General features: G+C 41.2%; 1 protein-coding gene across 1 annotated transcript in view; it reads left to right on the top strand.

Moving 5' to 3' along the window:
* LOC141332929 (NACHT, LRR and PYD domains-containing protein 3-like) overlaps positions 1 to 20,293 on the top strand; it is a 443,961-nt gene that overhangs the window by 158,625 nt on the left and 265,043 nt on the right. The window contains exon 5 of the mRNA XM_073837888.1: positions 13,509 to 13,682. Within this exon, the coding sequence (XP_073693989.1) occupies positions 13,509 to 13,682 (174 nt within the window). The remainder of the gene's footprint in view (positions 1 to 13,508; positions 13,683 to 20,293) is intronic.

The following is a 20,293-nucleotide window of genomic DNA, read 5'->3' as shown; positions in this document are numbered from 1 at the left end:
AACAATGAAAGAGTTAGTATTATATTTATATTTTCTCAAAGATCAGACTCTCAAAGATCAGACATATTTATGTAGATTACACTACATAAATGTGCATTTCTTCCTCAAAGATGGTCTTCAAAAGAGCATGTTTCACTCTTTCTCCCTCTCTCCCTTTCACCCCTCCCCCCTACTATCACTCTGACATTTAACACACACACATAATACAGACAGGCAGGCAGGCAGAGTGATAGCAGATTTCTGATTTCTTTTTTAAATTTTCTTTAATTCATATAAGCTTGTATTCTTGTGAAAATAACAGCATTTGTTCAGAATAACTAGTTCTCTGTGTGAAAAAAGTTTTAAAGAGTTTTGATGCTGCATTTTAAAGATAGTAAAAAAGATAACCATAATTTTTTTTTATATTACTTTAAAAAATCACCACATGAACACCGTTCAAGATATCCCAAATCCACTCGCAATTTAGCATCTTTAGAATATTCTCTTCATGTTAAAAAAGTTTGGTGTGAACAGTTTGTTCTTCTTAGGAGGAGTATGAATTGTTTACAGCCTGATTTTTCAAAAAATCCACATTCAAATAAAAATAGCTGGCTTCCTGTTGGTCGTAGCTAATGAGTTTAATTTAGAAAGTTGTCCAGATTGATGAGAACGATATATGTACAGAGTTTGGTGACTGTAGGAAAAACTAACCCCCCAACTTGTGTCAAAAGATGGCGCTATAGAGTGCCTGCTCCACACACATTTATGGCCTTTTGCCAGTGTCTAACTATCATTAATATTGATGTGTGTGTTGAGTTTCATGAAATTCTATGCATGTTATCTGCCTTGAAAAGACAGGAACCTAATTTTAAAATTTGACACGTTGCCATGGCATTGCCGTGTTTTTACATTATTTTGATGAAGTTTGAAGAAAATCGAGTAAAATTAAGAGGCTGATTTCAAAGCATTTTGAAAATGACACACTTCCTGCTGCCAGTTGGTGGCGCTATAACTTTGACTCATAATAGTCACGTTTATGTAATCGGCATCATACAACGAACAAACTGGTGAAGTTTCATCAGAATTAGGCAATGTGTGCAACAGTTATTAGGCACTTCCTGTTTCTCATTTCTTGGCATAACTTTGTCGCCTTGCCACGGCCAAACCGTTCGAGATATCAAAAATCTGCTCGCAATTTTGCATCCCAATGTCTTGAGAACATGCTGACCGAGTTTGGTGACAATCCCATGGAAATCCTGGGAGGAGTATTTCAAATTCCAGAGCATGCGCTTTTTACTCAGCCCTAAATATCTCACTTCCTGTTGGGTGGAGCCTATGACATAGAGTACAAAAGTTGTTTGGCTCAGTGAGATCTATTTGTGTACTGAGTTTCATATGAATACGTGCAAGTATGTGTGCGCAGTACATCAAGTTTTCAAACTGTGTTCCAGGGGGCGCTGTAGAGGCCCTGAACCATGCCCGGGTCCCAGCCTCTGTGGCGTCCGGACGATGGCAGATTCCAACGTGTGTGCAAATTTTCAAGAGTTTTTGAGTATGTTAAGGCCCCCATAATAGTCCGGAAGTTTGAAAAAAAAAAAAAAAAGAATCCTTAGAAGCCCTTTTGGGCTCGGGCCCTAAATATTCTCTCAATGCATTCTATGGCATGTTTAAAGGGGACAGATCATTAAAATCTGACTTTTCAGTGTTTAAGTGCAATAATTGGGTGCCCAGTGTATCAACCAATCCAGAAAATGTGAAAAAGGACAAACCAGTAATTTTGTTTTGGTAAGTATTTCTCTGCAAACGCGAAAAATTAAGGCGTGTCAGATTTCACTTCCCCAGTGACATAGTAAATGGATGTTGTTATAATATTACCCCCCACCCCAACAGCACGGTCTGCCGGTGGAGGATGCCCCCGGCGGCCGGTGCGTTGGTGGTTACTTGTTCCGGGGCGGGATGCTCGGGTGAGCGCTGGCCCGCTCTCGGCGGTCGCTAGGCAGGGCCTGGCCCCCCTGGCTTTGCTGGGCCCCAGCTGGGGGGTGGGGGGCCCTTTTGACCGGATGCCGGCGGAGCCTACATTGTGGCTGCCGGATGACCCACTCCGGGCTCTCCTCTGCCCTTTTCTGGGTGGGGGCCGCAGTTGACCTTGCGGTGGTTCTCCTGGGACTCCCATGCCCTGGGGGGCCTCCGGATGTTTGGGCCCGGGTCACCTCCATGCCTGCTTCATGCCTTGCGCGACGGGGCTGTGGTTCCCCACACACACTATTAAACATTTACATGGAAGAACCTAACAAACACAAGCGCGCACACACACACACACACACACACACACACACACACACACACACAGGTGTTCTCACAGGTGTACACACAAGCATTCACATTGGTGTAAAAACAGGTGCTCACAGACACATTAAATTTTTTTTTTTTTTTAAAGTGGAAATGATGTTATAAGCACAGACAGACTGATCCAAATAAAATAAATAAATAAATAAATAATAATAATAATATTACCGTCCCTTAATCTGCATGTTTTGACACTCAGCCCAGCTATTTTGTTTTCACAAACGACAACAGTGTAGCAGTTATAACGTCATAGCAAAAGTTCAAGCAAAGCATGCTAACTGTTCTGTCTTTGACTGCACTGATGAGCACAGCACACTATTTAGAGTCCAAAGAGCAGTGGATTTCTTGATTTATTTACTGTATATTTGTCATGGATTGGCCAGGCTCTTCCACCTCTCATACACTCTTCCATTTAAAGCAAGGTACTATGTCTTGGAACCACCGAATGCCTCTTCAACCATGTCTTTTTCTATTATGGAATCCCTGAGGATATAGTCTCAGATAGAGGTCCTCAATTCATCTCTCGAGTGTGGAAATCATTCTTCAAGCTCCTAGGTGTGACCGTCAGCCTCTCGTCTGGATACCATCCACAAACCAACGGACAGACCGAGAGGAAAATCCAGGAGGTACGGTGGTTCCTTCCGACATTCTGTCACGGCCAACAGAACTCCTGGAACCGGTTCCTGGGCTGGGCGGTGTACGCCCAGAATTCACTGCGTCAACCTTCCACGGGACTCACTCCTTTCCAATGTGTCTTAGGATTTCAACCCCCGCTCTTCCCGTGGAATGGAGAACCATCTGACGTCCCCGCAGTGGATCACTGGTTCAGGGAGAGCGAGAGAGTCTGGGACACTGCTAATCATCACCTGCAGAGGGCAGTGTGCAGGACCAAGGCGGTCACCGACCGAAGAAGGATCCCTGGTCCTACCTTCACTCCAGGACAAAAGGACGTCTGGCTCTCGACCAGGGACATCTGCCTGCACCTGCCCTCCAAGAAACTCAGTCCCAGATTTATTGGTCCCTTCACCATCCTGGAACAGGTCAACCCCATCACATACAAATTACAACTTCCACCTCAATACAGAATTCATCCCACATTTCATGTTTCACTCCTCAAACCCTGTCACGAACCTCTGCTTCCCTCCACAGAGCCTGGCCACAAAGATGAACCCCCTCCTCCAATGGTTCTAGAGGAAGGATCCATCTAATCAGTCAAAGAGATTCTGATGTCCTGGCATCGTGGTGGTCACCTCGAGTACCTGGCTGATTGGGAAGGTTTTGGACCTGAAGAAAGGTCCTGGATCCCTCGCGACGACATCCTGGATCCCACTCTCACCGACGAGTTCAATGCAGCTCACCCTGAATATCCGGCACCTCGAGGAAGAGGTAGTCCACCTCGACGCCAGAGATGTCGGCCCTCAGGAGCGGGCCGTGGGGAGGGGGGTAATGTCATGGATTGGCCAGGCTCTTCCACCACTCACACCCAGCGATCTCACTGCACCCGCACCTGCATCATCAGTCAGCCTACATAAGCACACACCACACTTCAGTCTCTGTCCGGGCTTGTTGATACGAAGTGGACTCACAAATCACAAATAATACTTACCTAAGAATACTTACCTGTCTGGCCCAATCTGGGCAACATTGATTTTAATTCTGGCCCAGATCCAACATCTTGATCATCATTTGTTCTTGATTAACAAATGTTTATTGAGATAATAGTACAATGTTGACTTTTCAATGATTTATAACTGATTAATAATATACAATATATAATTTTTTTGTGCCGTTATTTCACTTGAGAACAATCATTCATCTACCGTAATTCTTTTTACCTTTGTTGGGAGGAGGATTTTACATTGATTGGTAATTTAACAAAAAAAAATTCTCTGCTTACAAGCATTGTGTGTTAAAAATGGTGTCTAAGAAATCCTCAAAGTCCATGCCTACTGTCAGAGATGAAGCCGGCGCGGGTGATTTCCTATCTCAGACCAATGTAAATATGATACTTGCTGTAATCATTTCACAAGGTGATGACCTCAAGAAATTGATAGATGAGAAGATTTCGTTGGATGGTCAGCTGGAGGCCCTTGATGTGGCCATAGTTACAGTCTGAACAAACGGGCTTCAAGCAAAAGATTGTGGAGATGGAAAGGGCGCTAAATGATGTGGACTGGTGCTTCTGAGAAATGTAAAAGATGTGTCAGGAACTGCATACTGAGAATAGGTCTTTATGGGTTAAGTTAAATGACCTAGTTTTGAGAAGTCTGATTGTGAAGGCTAAACCTAAAATTTGTAGGAATAAATGAGGGAGTTACAGGGCCACACTTTGCAGTTCATCTCAAACTTGATTAAGTTATTTGACCGCGATTGCTTCCCTAAGCCTGTTAAAATTGATTGTGCGCACCACGCTTTACTGCCCAAACCATCTACGTGTCAAAGACCCCGCACTATCATTGCAAAGATCCATCATGACAAGGATAAAGATTTGATTCTTTGCCTGAGCAGGGAAAAACTCCCGTTGGAATACAAGGGCAAACGGATCCACATTTTCCCCGACTATACCCCAGAGGTGTCTGCACTGCGGAGTGTTTTTGGCCCGATCATGGTGTGAAATGGTCACTGCGCTTTCCAGAAAAATTGACGGAAGGACAGTAGACCATCTCCAGAAGACGCAAAAAAAAGGATAACCTGTCTAACGCTTTGACATAAACCTGAATCATAGATCTGACCGTGACTGTTTTTGGATTTCAATGACTATTTTAAACCTACGGCTCACAAGATATGCTTGCTATTTTATAGAGAGTAGATCTGGGTTCTTTTGTTTCCTTTTGTGCATCTTTCTCTTCCTTACTTAAGGTTGTTAAGGAGGCTTTTTCCTCTCCTTTCTGTTTCTTTCAGTACCAATTTGTGATTGGTCTAGGTAAGAAAATTGCATTCCTTGCTTTGTCCTCTTGCTGTCTCCGAGATGATGGGGAAATTTTGCTGTTCTGCATGGGGGGTGAGTTCGGGAAAGTGTTCTCTAATTGTTTTTTTTTTTTTTTTTTTTTGCACCAACTGTTGATTATATTGAAATGTTTTGGTTTAAAATCCCAAAATGTATCTTTGATTGTTATATATATATATATAAACTTTATTACAGGCTCTAGGCCCAATAGCAGAACATACAACATATAATAATAATTAAAAAAAAAAAACAGTTACATAAACATATATATAAAAAAAAAAACACCCTTTTTCACAAGAGTCTTAAAAGACACTCATACCAATGCTTCCATATTAATGATTGTTAAAAAATAAGGGAATGAATATTAATTTCGCACACGTAATTTGGCAAACAGATAGAGGACAGTTAACATTAACCATAGCAAGTTTGGAGTCTCTAACTCAAACTCTTTAGCGCCACCACTTGTCCAAATATTCACTTTCTTTATGCTAATAACTTTTCAACCATAAGGCATAAAATCAGAATTCGATGGAGTCTAAAATTAACAGATCAGCTTCAGACCATGCTGGCAAAAAGCTGATTAGTTGAACCATTCTCAAATAACACACAAACGAATTATAAGAAAAAGCATGCAAAAATGAATGTGAGGCCATATCTTCGCAACGGTTTGGCGTATTTAGACCAAACTTGGTGAGTGTTATAACAATCATGACCTAAGGTTACCTACAGTGTTTTGTCACAGTGCCACCTAGTGGTCAGGAGATATGAAAAATGTATATTTTTGCCTACAACTTCTCAAAAATCTCGAAACTGGTCTAGTTAGATTTGGAGTAGCATGTCGAGTCCAACCATATCCAATTTTCCTATGTCAGCCATTTTGGGCATCAGCCATTTTGAATTTTGTCATAAAATGCTATATTTTATGTACGCATTGACGTATCATTACGAAACTTGGAATGTGTGTTCGGCACCATGCCCTGACAGTATTCAAAATATTTGGTGACAGCGCCACCTTGGGGTCAACAGTTATTAAGTAATTTTGAAAAATGCTATTAACTTTTGATTAAATTAGCCTATTCTAAGGAAACTAGTTTTGGCCCATTCCTTGGGTCATGCCACAAATATCGATACCAATTATGCCAAAATTGGCCGAACTTCCTGTCTGCCATTTTGATTATTGTAGAAAGCTACTTTTTCAAACTTCTCCTAGACCGTTGGTCCGATTTTCACAAATTTTTACTCGGATCATCTTCAGACCATGCTTGCAAAAAGTTATGGATTTCGTGTTGATAAATGAAACATTTTCTGTTTAGCGCATCAACGAATTTGGTGGAAAGATGGCAAACTGCATCTGAAGCTGTATCTCTGCAAAGCTTTGAGATATTTGCACAAAATTTGTGCCATTGTGACCTCACACTGACCACACCACATCAATTTTATAACAGCGCCACCTATTGGTCAAAAATAATAAACCATTCATTATGAATGGTTTTCAAAAATGCTAATAACTGTAGATTGCATTAGCCTATTGTAATGAAACTGATCTCAAAATATTCCTTGGGTCATGTCGACAACATGCATACCAATTACACTATAGTTGGCTGAACCTGTCCGCCATTTTGGTTCATGTTGAAAACTCCTAGACCGTTCATCCGATTTTCACCAAAATCGAGTCAGATCATCTTCAGACAATGCTGACAAAAAGTTATGGATTTCATGTTGATAGTGTTGAGGATTTTTATTGGTCAAAATGTGAACTAATCAAGCCATTTAGGTATCAAATGAAGCTACTATTATAATCATGTATTGCCTGTGTATAAGGAGGCCTAGGTCTGCATCACAAAGTTATGGCCTTATGGAAACAAACAAACATACATTGTATGTCTACATCACAAGGTCTTTTGGAAATGAACAGACATACATTGTATGCCTGCATCACAAGGTTGTAGCCCTCTGGAAATGTGCAGACATACCTTATAGGCTCAAGCTGCACATCCTGTTTTGATACTAGACAATAGATGTATAGATGGGGCCTCTTCCCTAACATAATTGGTGGCCTTCAGTCCGCTTTTAGGGCAAGCTAATTGAAGTCACAAGGCCAAAAATTGGAACAATGACCATATGTATGAAATTTATAGAACACGCTTAAAAGAAAACTCTATAAAAGAGGATGCAAACAGAGACCCGACAGATTTCTCTGCAGAGTTCTCTTGGCCTTATTGTCTCTGACAATAAAGTCTCTTTTGGCATCAAAACCCAAGACCCCAGAATGTTTCTTCAAATGGGAAAAAGAGAAACCACTACAATAGATGAAACCATTTTCGTACAGTGCCTCTACAAATTTGAGGCTTGATGCCAAAATGACTCTGAGGCTTTATCTCTGCGAAGCTTTGACATAATGACACCTAACTTTGTGTGTGCCTTTGTCACCTCACACTAAACACATCACATCGATTTTATAACAGTGCCACCTGTTGGTCAAAAGTCATTAAATCATATTACTAGAAGTTCTACATTATTTTAATTTTTTTTTTCATTTTGACTATAATGATCTTAAAATGGCTTCCTCATTGTTGCAGTTGGTCTGTTGCTCCATGCCATGCTTACCTCCTGATTTTCCCCTTGGAGTGCTTGGCCCCATAATTGTTGCTTGCAGCTATATTTGTCATGATGCAAAAGGACAAGCAGGTGAATAACAAAGTGAAGATGTTTATTAAAACAGCAGAGTGATGACGTGATGCAGTGAACTGAGATAGGTGAGTATGGAGATATAATAAAACTGATCCAATGAAGATTTCCCAGAAGAAGTTAAGGATCCTTTTCTTTGCAGATCGGGTGAAGGGGGAATTCCAGGAATGTTGGATCGGCGGGCTTACGGTATCCGCACCCACCGCTGACCTCGGAGGACAGACTGACGGCACACACACCGCTGGAATCTGAGACTGGACAGACTGGAACAAGATAGAGTTCAGGTAAGTAGCAACAGGTAAGTAGGTATAGTGAAACTCACGGAGAGAAGCACTAATAGTACGCTTCGTTAGAACAAGCCCGGACACTGAGCGGTGTGTGGAGTGAGACTTTGTAGTGCATGGCTGATTGAGTGCAGGTGCGTGTTGATTGAGAGTTCAGGTGATAGTGATCTTGGCGTGATTGTGGGTGAAGAACCTGGCCAACTTCACACCTGACACTTCACCCCCCTCCTGGAAAGGCACGTCCTCGTGCCTAAAAGAATCCAACAGAGGAGGGAGGGTGGGGGTTCAGGAGGCGAGTATGGGGCAGGAGAAGAACAGACAAAAGTCACAGGGTCCGGATTGATTTAAAGCCAGGGTGGAGTCGAAGGAGGGAGGAGCCATGGTGGAGAGATGGTCGACGACACCCTGGGGACGAGCGAAGGAAATGAAGCCACTGGTAGAGGTGACCCAGGTGGAGCCGAGCAGACGGAGAGCCAGGGTGACACTGAGGATCCGGAGGGCCAAGGTGGAGCAGATGGCTCAGGTGACTGAGGCGGAGCTGGGGCTCTGGAAGACCGCAGCGAAGCCGGTGCGACAGAGGACTTAGGCGGAGCTGGAGGGAAGGAGGAGCCTGACAGAGCTGGAGGGACAGAGTGACGAGGTGAAGCCGGAGGAATGGAGTCCCGAGGCGACGGATGGTCGACGACTGACCAAGGCAGAGCCGGAGAGAAGATGGGAGCCCGGTGGAGCTGGTGGGATGATGGGCCACAGTGTAGACGAGGGAGACAGGAGCCAAGATGGAGCCGAAGGGTCTGAGGACCGAGGTGGAGTCCAGGACTCGGAGGATGGAGGCAGAGACTGGGGATCGACACGCCTAGGTGGAGCTGGAGCCTGGAAGTCCCACGATGGATCCACACTCCTAGATGGCGCTGCCTAAGGGTGAGCTGAGGGACAGACAGGCGGCAGCAGAGACAGGGCTGAGGGACTGACTGGTTTGAGTGGAGGCAGGAGAGGGAGGCTGGGCGGGAGCTTCAGAGACACTGGAGGGCTGAAAGGAACCAGCGGAAGTTCAGGAAGGTTGAGCGGAACCAGCGGAGGCTCAGGAAGGCTGGACAAGACCAGTGGAGATTCTGGACGGCTGGACGGGACCAGCAGAGACTCTGGAAGACTGGACGGGACCAGTGGAGACTCTGGAAGACTAGACGGAACCAGCGGGGATTCAGGACGGCTGGACGGAACCATCAGAGATTCAGGGCGGCTGGACGGAACCAGCGGAGATTCAGGACGGCTGGATATTATCTCCCCAAACCAGTCTATTAGATCCACTTAAAATATTTCCAATAATTCTCTATGGTAACGCCCATAACGCAGCTGCAGCTCACCCTCAGTGTTAGGAGTGTGGGCTGGGCCTCCCTCTAAGCCCTCAATCTCCACAAGGACTCCAACGATGTCGCACAGTGTAGCCGGCTCACACACCTGGTCAGTCGCGATGTCCTCTGTCGCTTTAATCGCAGCAGATTTTGGTTCAGTGGCTGCGGTGGGCTCTGACTGGTGCTCCATGCTGCAGGGTGATGAAAGCTGACTGGGCTGTGGATCGGGGTTACTCATGCTGTTTACACTGTTGGTCCGGGCCACTGTCATGAAGCAGACGGACAGGCAGGTAAGTAACAAAATGAAGATGTTTATTAAAACAGCAGAGTGATGACGTGATGCAGTGAACTGAGATAGGTGAGTATGGAGATATAATGAGACTGATCCAATGAAGATATCCGAGAAGAAGTTAAGGATCCTTTTCTTTGCAGATCGGGTGAAGGGGGAATTCCAGGAATGTTGGATCGGCGGGCTTACGTTATCCGCACCCACCGCTGACCTCGGAGGACAGACTGACGGCACACACACCGCTGGAATCTGAGACTGGACAGACTGGAACAAGACAGAGTTCAGGTAAGTAGCAACAGGTAAGTAGGTATAGTGAAACTTACGGAGAGAAGCACTGATAGTCTGCTTCGTTAGAATGAGCCCGGACACTGAGCGGTGTGTGAAGTGAGACTTTGTAGTGCGTGGCTGATTGAGTGCAGGTGCGTGTTGATTGAGAGTTCAGGTGATAGTGATCTTGGCGTGATTGTGGGTGAAGAACCTGGCCAATCCGTGACAATATTTCTATTTAATTTTGTTCCCATTCAGTGATAACTGATCCAGCTGGTAGATATATTATTGTGTTATTAACAATTTTCTTATTACATGTGTCAATGTACATGGGCCCAACATGGATGATCCAACTTTTTTCAGAAAACTGTTTGGGTTTATTCTTGTTTTTCACATGTTCAAAAATCCTACTCTCATATCGACTACTTCATTATATTCATATACGTTTGTCTTCTGAGGAAAAATAATTGATATGATAATGTGCCCGCTAATTATAGACCAATAAGTCTTTTTAACTGTGATCAGAAGGTGATTGCTAAGATTTTAAACAAACATATGGATTTACTAATTCACTCCGATCAAACGGGTTTCATTCCAGGGAGATTCTTCTTCTGTAATTCATTGCGCTTACCAAATATTTTATAGAATAATTAGTCCCAAAAATCTAAGGCAGCAATCCTCTTCCTGTATAAGGAGAAAACCTTTGACCAAATTGAATGCAGCAATATGTTCTCTGTGTTAAAGCAATTTGGCTTTGGAGAAAATGTTATGCGGCTGATCAAAATTATCTACTTGGTCCCTATATCAGCAGTTCTTACAAATTCAGATTGGTCCACTTTTCTCAATTGCAAATGGGAACCCGACAGGGCTGCTGTCAAAGCCCTTCGCTGTTTGACCTAGTCTTAGAACCCCTAGCCATTTACAGGTCCTTTTCAAAAAATTAGCATATTGTGATACAGTTCATTATTTTCTGTAATGTACTGATAAACATTAGACTTTCATATATTTTAGATTCATTACACACATTTGAAAGTATTTCTAGCCTTTTATTGTTTTAATATTTATGATTTTGGCATACAGCTCATGAAAACTCAAAATTCCTATCTAAATAAATTTGCATATTTCATCCGACCAATAAAAGAAAAGTGTTTAATACAAAAAAAGTCAACATTCAAATAATTATGTTCAGTTATGCACTCAATACTTGGTCGGGAATCCTTTTGCGGAAATGACTGCTTCAATGCGGCGTGGCATGGAGGCAATCAGCCTGTGGCACTGCTGAGGTGTTATGGAGGCCCAGGATGCTTCGATAGTGGCCTTAAGCTCATCCAGAGTGTTGGGTCTTGCGTCTCTCAACTTTCTCTTCACAATATCCCACAGATTCTCTATGGGGTTCAGGTCATGAGAGTTGGCAGGCCAATTGAGCACAGTAATTGGGGGCAGCCGTGGCCTAATGGTTAGAGAGTTGGACTTGTAACCCAAAGGTTGCAGGTTCGAGTCTCAGGACCACCAGGGATTGTAGGTGGAGGGAGTGAATGTACAGCACTCTCTCCACCCTCAATACCACGACTGAGGTGAGTCCCTTGAGCAAGGCACCGATCCCCCAACTGCTCCCTGGGCGCCGCAGCAATGGCTGCCCACTGCTCCGGGTGTGTGTTCACTACTGTGTGTGTATCACCATACTTGGCCTCACTTCACCTCCTTTCCTTTCTTAATACCATGGTCAGTAAACCATTTACCAGTGGTTTTGGCACTGTGAGCAGGTGCCAGGTCGTGCTGAAAAATGAAATCTTCAGCAGATGGAAGCATGAAGTGCTCCAAAATATCCTGATAGCTAGCTGCATTGACCCTGCCCTTGATAAAACACAGTGGACCAACACCAGCAGCTGACATGGCATCCCAGACCATCACTGACTGTGGGTACTTGACTCTGGACTTCAGGCATTTTGGCATTTCCCTCTCCCCAGTCTTCCTCCAGACTCTGGCACCTTGATTTCCGAATGACATGCAAAATTTGCTTTCATCCGAAAAGAGTACTTTGGACCACTGTGCTTTATCAAGGGCAGGGTCAATGCAGCTAGCTATCAGGAGATTTTGGAGCACTTCATGCTTCCAGCTGCTGAAAAGCTTTATGGAGATGAAGATTTCATTTTTCAGCACAACCTGCACTGGTAAATGGTTTACTGACTATGGTATTACTGTGCTCAATTGGCCTGCCAACACTCCTGACCTGAACCCCATAGAGAATCTGGCCTGCTCACAGTGCCAAAACCACATTGTGAAGAGAAAGTTGAGAGACTCAAGACCCAACACTCTGGATGAGCTTAAGGCCGCTATCGAAGCATCCTGGGCCTCCATAACAGCTCAGCAGTGCCACAGGCTGATTGCTTCCATGCCACGGCGCATTGAAGCAGTCATTTCTGCAAAAGGATTCCCGACCAAGTATTGAGTGCATAACTGAAACATAATTATTTGAAGGTTGACTTTTTTTTGTATTAAAAACACTTTTCTTTTATTGGTCGGATGAAATATGCTAATTTTTTGAGATTGCTAATGCTAATTTTGGGTTTTCATGAGCTGTATGACAAAATCATCAATATTAAAACAATAAAAGGCTAGAACTACTTTCAAATGTGTGTAATGAATCTAAAATATATGAAAGAATAATGTTTATCAGTACATTACAGAAAATAATGAAATTTATCACAATATGCTAATTTTTTGAAAAGGACCTGTATTTATGTACCCATTCTGAGATCCGAGGTATGCCTTGTGGCAAAGCCGAGGTTAAGCTGTCCTAGTATGCCGATGATTTAATATTATTTTTAAAAGATCCTTCCATCACTGTGCCATGTCTAATGAAAATACTTAATGTCTGGCTTAATGTCTACTCCTTTCAAATTGTGGATAACCATTTTACCTATCTGGGGTTAATTATCCCAAAATATTTTAAGGATATTTATAGGCCTAATTTCTTCCTAATTTTAAAAATAGAGGATTCTTCTGTTATCACTAATAGGTTGAATTAATGCTGAGATTATTTATGAGGTTATTTTGCCATAAGGTTATTTTGCCTCGTTTCCTTTATCTTTTTCAGAATTTACCAATATTTTTGCTGAAATATTTTTTAAAACTGTTAGATTTCTGTGATCCTCCCTTTCATCTGGGGATACAGAGTGCATTTAATTTCAAAAGCACACCTGCAGAAACCCAAGAAGAGGGAGGGATAGCACTGCCCACCTTATGTCAATACTATTGGGCTGCTAACCTGAGGGCAATGATGTTTGTGTGTGAGTGTGATCGAATGGCCGCTGACCAGATAGACATTAATTTTGCTGTTTGTTTTCTTCTTTACACAGACTATGTGGGTGTGATCTTACTGCTCAGTCTTGTGAGAGTTTATCATCAGCTCTACAATCCTCAAACTCCATCCTGAGAGAGTTGGATCTGAGTAACAATGACTTGCAGGATTCTGGAGTGAAGAGGCTTTCTGATGGACTGAAGAGTCGAAGCTGTCAGCTGGAGATACTGAGGTAAATGTTTTTGGATAAAATAAATAAAAATGCATAGTGTGATTATCAAATTGTAAAGCTAGTGATGTACAACACTATGTTCATTTACATGCAAGCAACTCATGATCCAGTGTTTTCAGTGTTTCGGAGCAGCTTGGTTCACAGTAAATACTGCTCCACATGAACTCAAGTTGCAAGTGCTGTGAGTTTGGGTCACTTATAACATGCATGTAAAAATACAACATGCATCTAATATCCTTCCAACCTTGTTTTATTGAATAGCCATCTCAATCGTTGTGACATTCAAGTCAACATGTCAAGTGCTTTTAGACAGCTGAGGCAGACCAGCCTTAAATAAATTACTTTTTAAACATTTTGTCATCCAAACAAACCAATAGGTGCATTATGAAGTTCAGCTGAACAGCATAAAGCATATAATATATTGAGGGGGCAATACGAGTGTAGCTTATTGCATTAGGAATATCCTTACCCTTGCAAACTGATGTGTCAGATTTTTTTCCCTATCCCATCTGGTGTACCCTTGCCATGAATTGACAAGACACTGAAAACATTGTCTGTGCATTTGTAAGTCCAGATCAGCATGAGGAATTGGAGAAAACAGTTAGCAAAGGATGCAGTGTATTTGAAAATTTGAAAATGTTGCAAATCATGCTATACTCTCTAAAGTATGTAATTTTAAAACCTTATAAAATTGGTTATATCAGTGACCTCAACAGAAGCCTCACATGTCAAGTCAAGTCACCTTTATTTATATAGCGCCTTTTACAATACAGATTGTGTCAAAGCAACTGCACAGTATTTAAACAGCACCATAGTGTGTAAGTAACGCATTATTGTAACAATCAATTTTCAGTTAAAGGCAGTTCATCAATGAATTCAGTGATATCATCGTCAGTTCAGTTCAAATAGTATACGATATCGCTGGAAAATGTCCCCAACTAAGCAAGCCAGAGGCGACAGCGGCAAGGAACCAAAACTCCACAGGTGACAGAGATGGAGAAAAAAACCTTGGGAGAAACCAGGCTCAGTCGGGGGACCAGTTCTCCTCTGGCCAGACCAAACAACAGTTTGTACCAATGTCTGATTGTAGAGAACTCATCAGGATCCCATGGTGTAGCACTGATGGCCGTCAAGGTTGGCGAGGTCTTTATTGATGATCCGCCTTGGAGCTCATCTGGTTGACATCCACGGCTATTGAAGTCATCTCAAGGTGGTGATCCATGATCTAAGCTGGGTACGGACTGGATCCGGGGGACTGGAGTGACCATCTGATCTGGATACAGGCTGGGTCTGGTGGCTACGGTGACCTCGGAATAAGAATGAAACAGACTAATATTAGCGTAGATGCCATTCTTTTTACGATGCAGCGAGTGCATCAGGTGTTATGGGAGGTGTTTTCGGTTCCGGTTGACCTAATTAATGCAGCCTAACAATCCTTTAACGGATTTGAATTATAGGAATGTGTTAATGATTTAATGTGTAAGCCAGGTTAAAGAGATGTGTCTTTAATCTAGATTTAAATTGACAGATTGTGTCTGCCTCCCAAACAGTGTTAGGTAGATTGTTCCAGAGTTTAGGCGCTAGATAAGAAAATGATCTGCCGCCCGCAGTTGATTTTGATATTCTAGGTATTATCAAATTGCCAGAATTTTGAGAACGCAGCGGACGTGAAGGACTATAATACGATAGGAGCTCGTTCAAGTACTGAGGAGCTAAACCATTGAGGGCTTTATAAGTAATTAGCAAGATTTTACAATCTATACAATGTTTTATAGGGAGCCAATGCAGTGCTGACAGAACCGGGCTAATATGGTCATACTTTCTGGTTCTAGTAAGAACTCTAGCTGCTGCATTTTGGACCAGCTGGAGTTTGTTTATTAAGCGTGCAGAACAACCACCCAATAAAGCATTACAATAATCTATCCTTGAGGTCATGAACGCATGAATTAATGTTTCAGCATTTGACATTGATAGCATAGGTCGTAATTTCGATATATTTTTAAGATGGAAAAATGCCGTTTTGCAAATGCTAGAAATGTGGCTTTCAAAGGAGAGATTGCTATCGAATAGGACGCCTAGGTTCCTAACTGATGATGACGAATTTACAGAGCAGCCATCTAGTATTAGACTGTGTTTTAGGTTATTACTTGTGGAGGTTTTAGGTCCAATAATTAATACCTCTGTTTTTTCAGAATTTAACAGTAAGAAGTTATTCGCCATCCAGTTTTTAATATCAGCTATGCATTCTGTTAGTTTTTCGAATGGATATGTTTTGCCGGGCTGCGAAGAAATATAGAGCTGAGTATCATCAGCGTAACAATGAAAGCTAACACCATGTTTCCTGATGATATCTCCCAAGGGTAACATGTAAAGCGTAAAAAGTAATGGCCCTAGTACACATGACAAAATTAAGAATTTTCCTGATAACTAAAAAAGAAACAGCATGTCTTGCCTTGTGCCTTTTTTGATGGATACAAGACACAGGATTGTCTGATTATCTAACTAATGTTGACTGTTCTTGTGTTTGTAGATTGTCTGGCTGTATGGTGACAGAGGAGGGCTGTGGTTATTTGTCTTCAGCTCTGAGTTCAAACCCCTCACACCTGAGAGAGCTGGATCTGAGCTACAATCACCCAGGAGATTTAAGATACAAGCAGCTCTCTGAAAAATTGGAGGATCCAAACTACACTCTGGACAATCTCAAGTATGTTTATTATGTTATTTCAAGTATAAACAGTGCTCTAGACTTATTCTTCCTACTGGTCATGCTGGTGCAACTAAATTTCTCAGTTGCTTGTCCCAGCATGGGATTTGGCCTCTCTTTTTTGATGCAGCATTGGATTAATCAATGCATGCTGATGAATAGTTTTTCTGTTATCATAGATTGTAGTTATATGGCAACAAAAATCTTACACTCTTTAGTTTCTGCACGGGTGTGTTATAGTCAGTATAAGCAGTTATGATTGGATTGTTAGGATAATCACTCATATAAATTGGTCATAGGTCATGTTATGGGCATAATTGTCATTCAACCCTCTTTTTTTACATTAGTATTATTTGTGATTTAAATTTTCTAAACGGGATTTCCTCTTTTGCTGTGTTATAAGATGTGCTTCGGATGCTTTCACTTTGTTTTTGTTTTTGAATTTGCGATCTTGGTGTCACTTTTTACAAGAAGAGATATTTGTTGTTTTGCTTACATCCATACACTGTTCACTTTTTTAAGACTGAAACATACTTGAATAATAGATTCATTGTTATTGTTAATGAAAAGCACAACAATAAAACAGTAAGCTACAAATACAAAATAGGTTATGTAATTTTGATTAATGTAAACAAATAATACGAGACATGGCATACACCACATGATGTAATATATTGACTAATGATTTATAGAAAGTTTAGCAAACACTGTAGAATCAAATAAACATTAAATACAATCAACAATCAAATAATAATAGAAAGCCTCCATAACGTAATGTAAGGTAAACAGAAAATATATTAGTGTTTTTTAAATTAAATAAATAAATAAATAAATGAATGCAGCATTTTTTGCCACATACACCTTTGTACTAATGCTGATGCAGCAAGTATAAACCAGGCTATACAGCCAAAGTGCTCACACTGAAAGTGACTCTCTCAGTCTTGTAAGGAGTGAAATTATCTCTTCATGGAATTAAAACACAGGAACTCAAACAGCTGCCATGCAATAAAGCAATAAAACTACTGTAATCAGGAAAATCGATCTTCAAAGAGAAAGCAAACAACCCCACCCTGACCTACCCCCCTCTCTTCTCCCACTCTCTCACCTTTCTTCCCAAAAGCTTTTGCTGGAATTCAGTAAGATCATCCACATGTTATATCTTGTGAATATATTGTTTTTCTCCTTCATGTTTGATATCATTTTAATGGTCTCTGTGCGATTGGTAAAATGGTCTCAATTTCATAGCAGTCACATATACTGTAAGAAAGATTGAAAACTTCCATAGAATTGGGTTTGCTGCTATTGGGTGTGTTCTCCCCTTAGGGTTAGATGGCAAATGGGACCCTGGGTCGCGAGAACCTCCTGACAAAACAAAAGGTCTCAGCGTTTTACAACTGATTGAAAGATTTGTTTGTGTTGGTCTGGTATATAAGGCAAGTGGTGAAACAGTACTGGGGGATTTTGTAGCCAAATGAACCCCACTGTATGCAAGAGTCTCTGGAGCTAAACCTCCAAGTCTCCCATGCTGCAGTGTGTCTCTCCGATAGTCAGGAATGCTTTTTCACTCTTAGATACTTCTTTGAGTTACTGAGGTTATGTATCTAAATTGAAACTGAATTGGATTCTCATTGTTTAATTGTGTAATTGGCATGATACATTTTTACCTGACAAATAAAATGTTAAATTTTGCTATTCTGATACGTCCTGAAATCATTATAACTATTAAATCATGGAGGCCGATGTTACCACAAAATAAGACCAGGATTAGACAAACTGGAGGCGCGGGAACGGATGAAGCAGTAGGCACATCCTCTGAAGACCTCCTGATTTCTGCTTATCACTGAAGTTAACAAGTTGAGCATGGGAAAGACTAAGTAAACTACACTTTTGTACGAAGCAAGCAGTAGGCGGCTGGTCAAGAGTGCATTAGTCTCCCACAACCTCTGATTAATTATCAGACTGGCGATTTTGTGACGTATGATCCACGTAAAGGCCGACGTGAGACATAAAAGCGACATTGGGTCCCTGATGAACGGATAATTGAAAAGATGGAATGTCTAGAATAATCAAATTCCCAAATTAATTCATAGTCTATATTTATGATAACCTTTTGATTGGAAATACAGTCTAAATTTAATGATCAATTAAAAATTGGAGTCAGATTAGTATGGAGCCAGATCAAAATTGAAACTAAATCTTGAAGCGCTGTAAAAAGACCGAACATGCAGTAAACCTTCAACCAGATCGCTGGACTGTTTTCGTGCCAGTGAGTCGGTCCTTTCAGTTGGTGACATTCCCTAGTGATCTCCCATTATGAGGCGAGGGTTTTTCAGCGCAATATTCGAATGTGCTCCGGAAAGAGGTTTGAGCTTCTCCTTCCCCTTTCTTCATCTGCTGCGGTAAGTCATTTCTTATTTACCTTTTTAGAAGTGTTGAGGGAAAGCCTAGACGCACCCGATATATACACATTTGTAGAATGAGTCGGAATACTCATAAATTAGACCGGAGACGTAGAAATCCGGTGGTGTTTAAGAATTAGACGAAACCACATGAATTAACAGGGACATGATAGCAGCAGAGTAGATAAAGAATGAAGTCTCTTGAGCCAAAATCAGAATCTCGTAAGAGAAGAAAATTTTAAAATGGAATAACATCATCCACATTTATTCTGGTACTCAACAGAGGGCTGTAAATTAGAATCTAAATTCTGAAATGAACAATCTCCTGTCACCATTGTTTAGTGGCTACATTAACTGAGCAACATTGGAAAGGCAAACTGTTATGTTCAAGTTCTCACTAAAATCCTTTTGTGAAAGTGAAGTTGGGCAGGACAGGGCAATAAAATTAAAGCTTAGAGGATTTGAAAAGAAACTCTAATCTGACAAAATGATCCTGCTTGTATTTTCAAGTTTGTAATTGTGTTAAACACATTGTGTGTATAGACCACACATCATAGTTGTTTGTGCTACTAAATGTACACATAGGCTAGTCGAGTTTATTCTTTAAAAACATGACTGCTTTACTGTAAGTGTGTAAAACACTTAGGTAAAGGTTGTAGATGCTACATGCATACTAGACCAGGTGTCCTGTTTAAAAATAGAATAACTGGAATTGTATAGCAATTTCAAGTTGAATGTGTGTCTATAATGAATTTGTTTGTCTCCTAATTGGTAAACTCTGCTATTTTCAATATAGCTGCAGTGATCCATGTGTAGGAGCATAGAATTGCCATGTGGCCACAGTGTGATCTCACAATTGTCCTAACAATGAAAATATTTTCCGAACAGCGGATTTTAAAGTTCAATCTAAATAACTATAGCTTATAGCTTTGTTTTAATTTAGAGTTGACAAAAATTACTTCAAGTTTGTATGAGTCTCAGTCTTTGTCTTTAAGTAGACAGACAAACATGAATAGACCTCTGAATCTAGAACAATGATTTAATCATTCAATGATTTAATCAACAGAGATGTAATCTGCATTTGCTCTGGGTTTGCCCAACCCCCAAAAACTTTCTCACACTCAAAGAGATTCCTAAAAGGATACAGTTAGTTACAGCACAGCTCAAAACTAAAAGAAAAATTTGACCAATCCCAGATTGTAGTCACAGAGATTGGCAACACTTTACTTTACAACAATAGTCATTTATTGATATTGGTTAGTGTAGTGGCTAATTTGAATAAGCAATGAACAACACACTTCTTATGGTATCTTTTAGTCTGTGTTCAACAAGAATACAGTTAAGGGGAATTGTTGGGAATTGTGTCGTTGTTCATTGTTTGCTCATGTTGGTCCATAGGGCATTAACTAATGCTAACAAACACAACCTGTGTTTTTAATGATGCATTAGTGAGTGCTGAAATTAGCATGAATTAGGATTAATAAAAGCTGTTTAAGTATTGTTTTCTT

Source organism: Garra rufa, chromosome 4 (genome assembly GCF_049309525.1).
Source record: "Garra rufa chromosome 4, GarRuf1.0, whole genome shotgun sequence".
NCBI lineage: Eukaryota > Metazoa > Chordata > Actinopteri > Cypriniformes > Cyprinidae > Garra > Garra rufa.
This window is presented reverse-complemented; position numbering and strand designations above follow the sequence as displayed.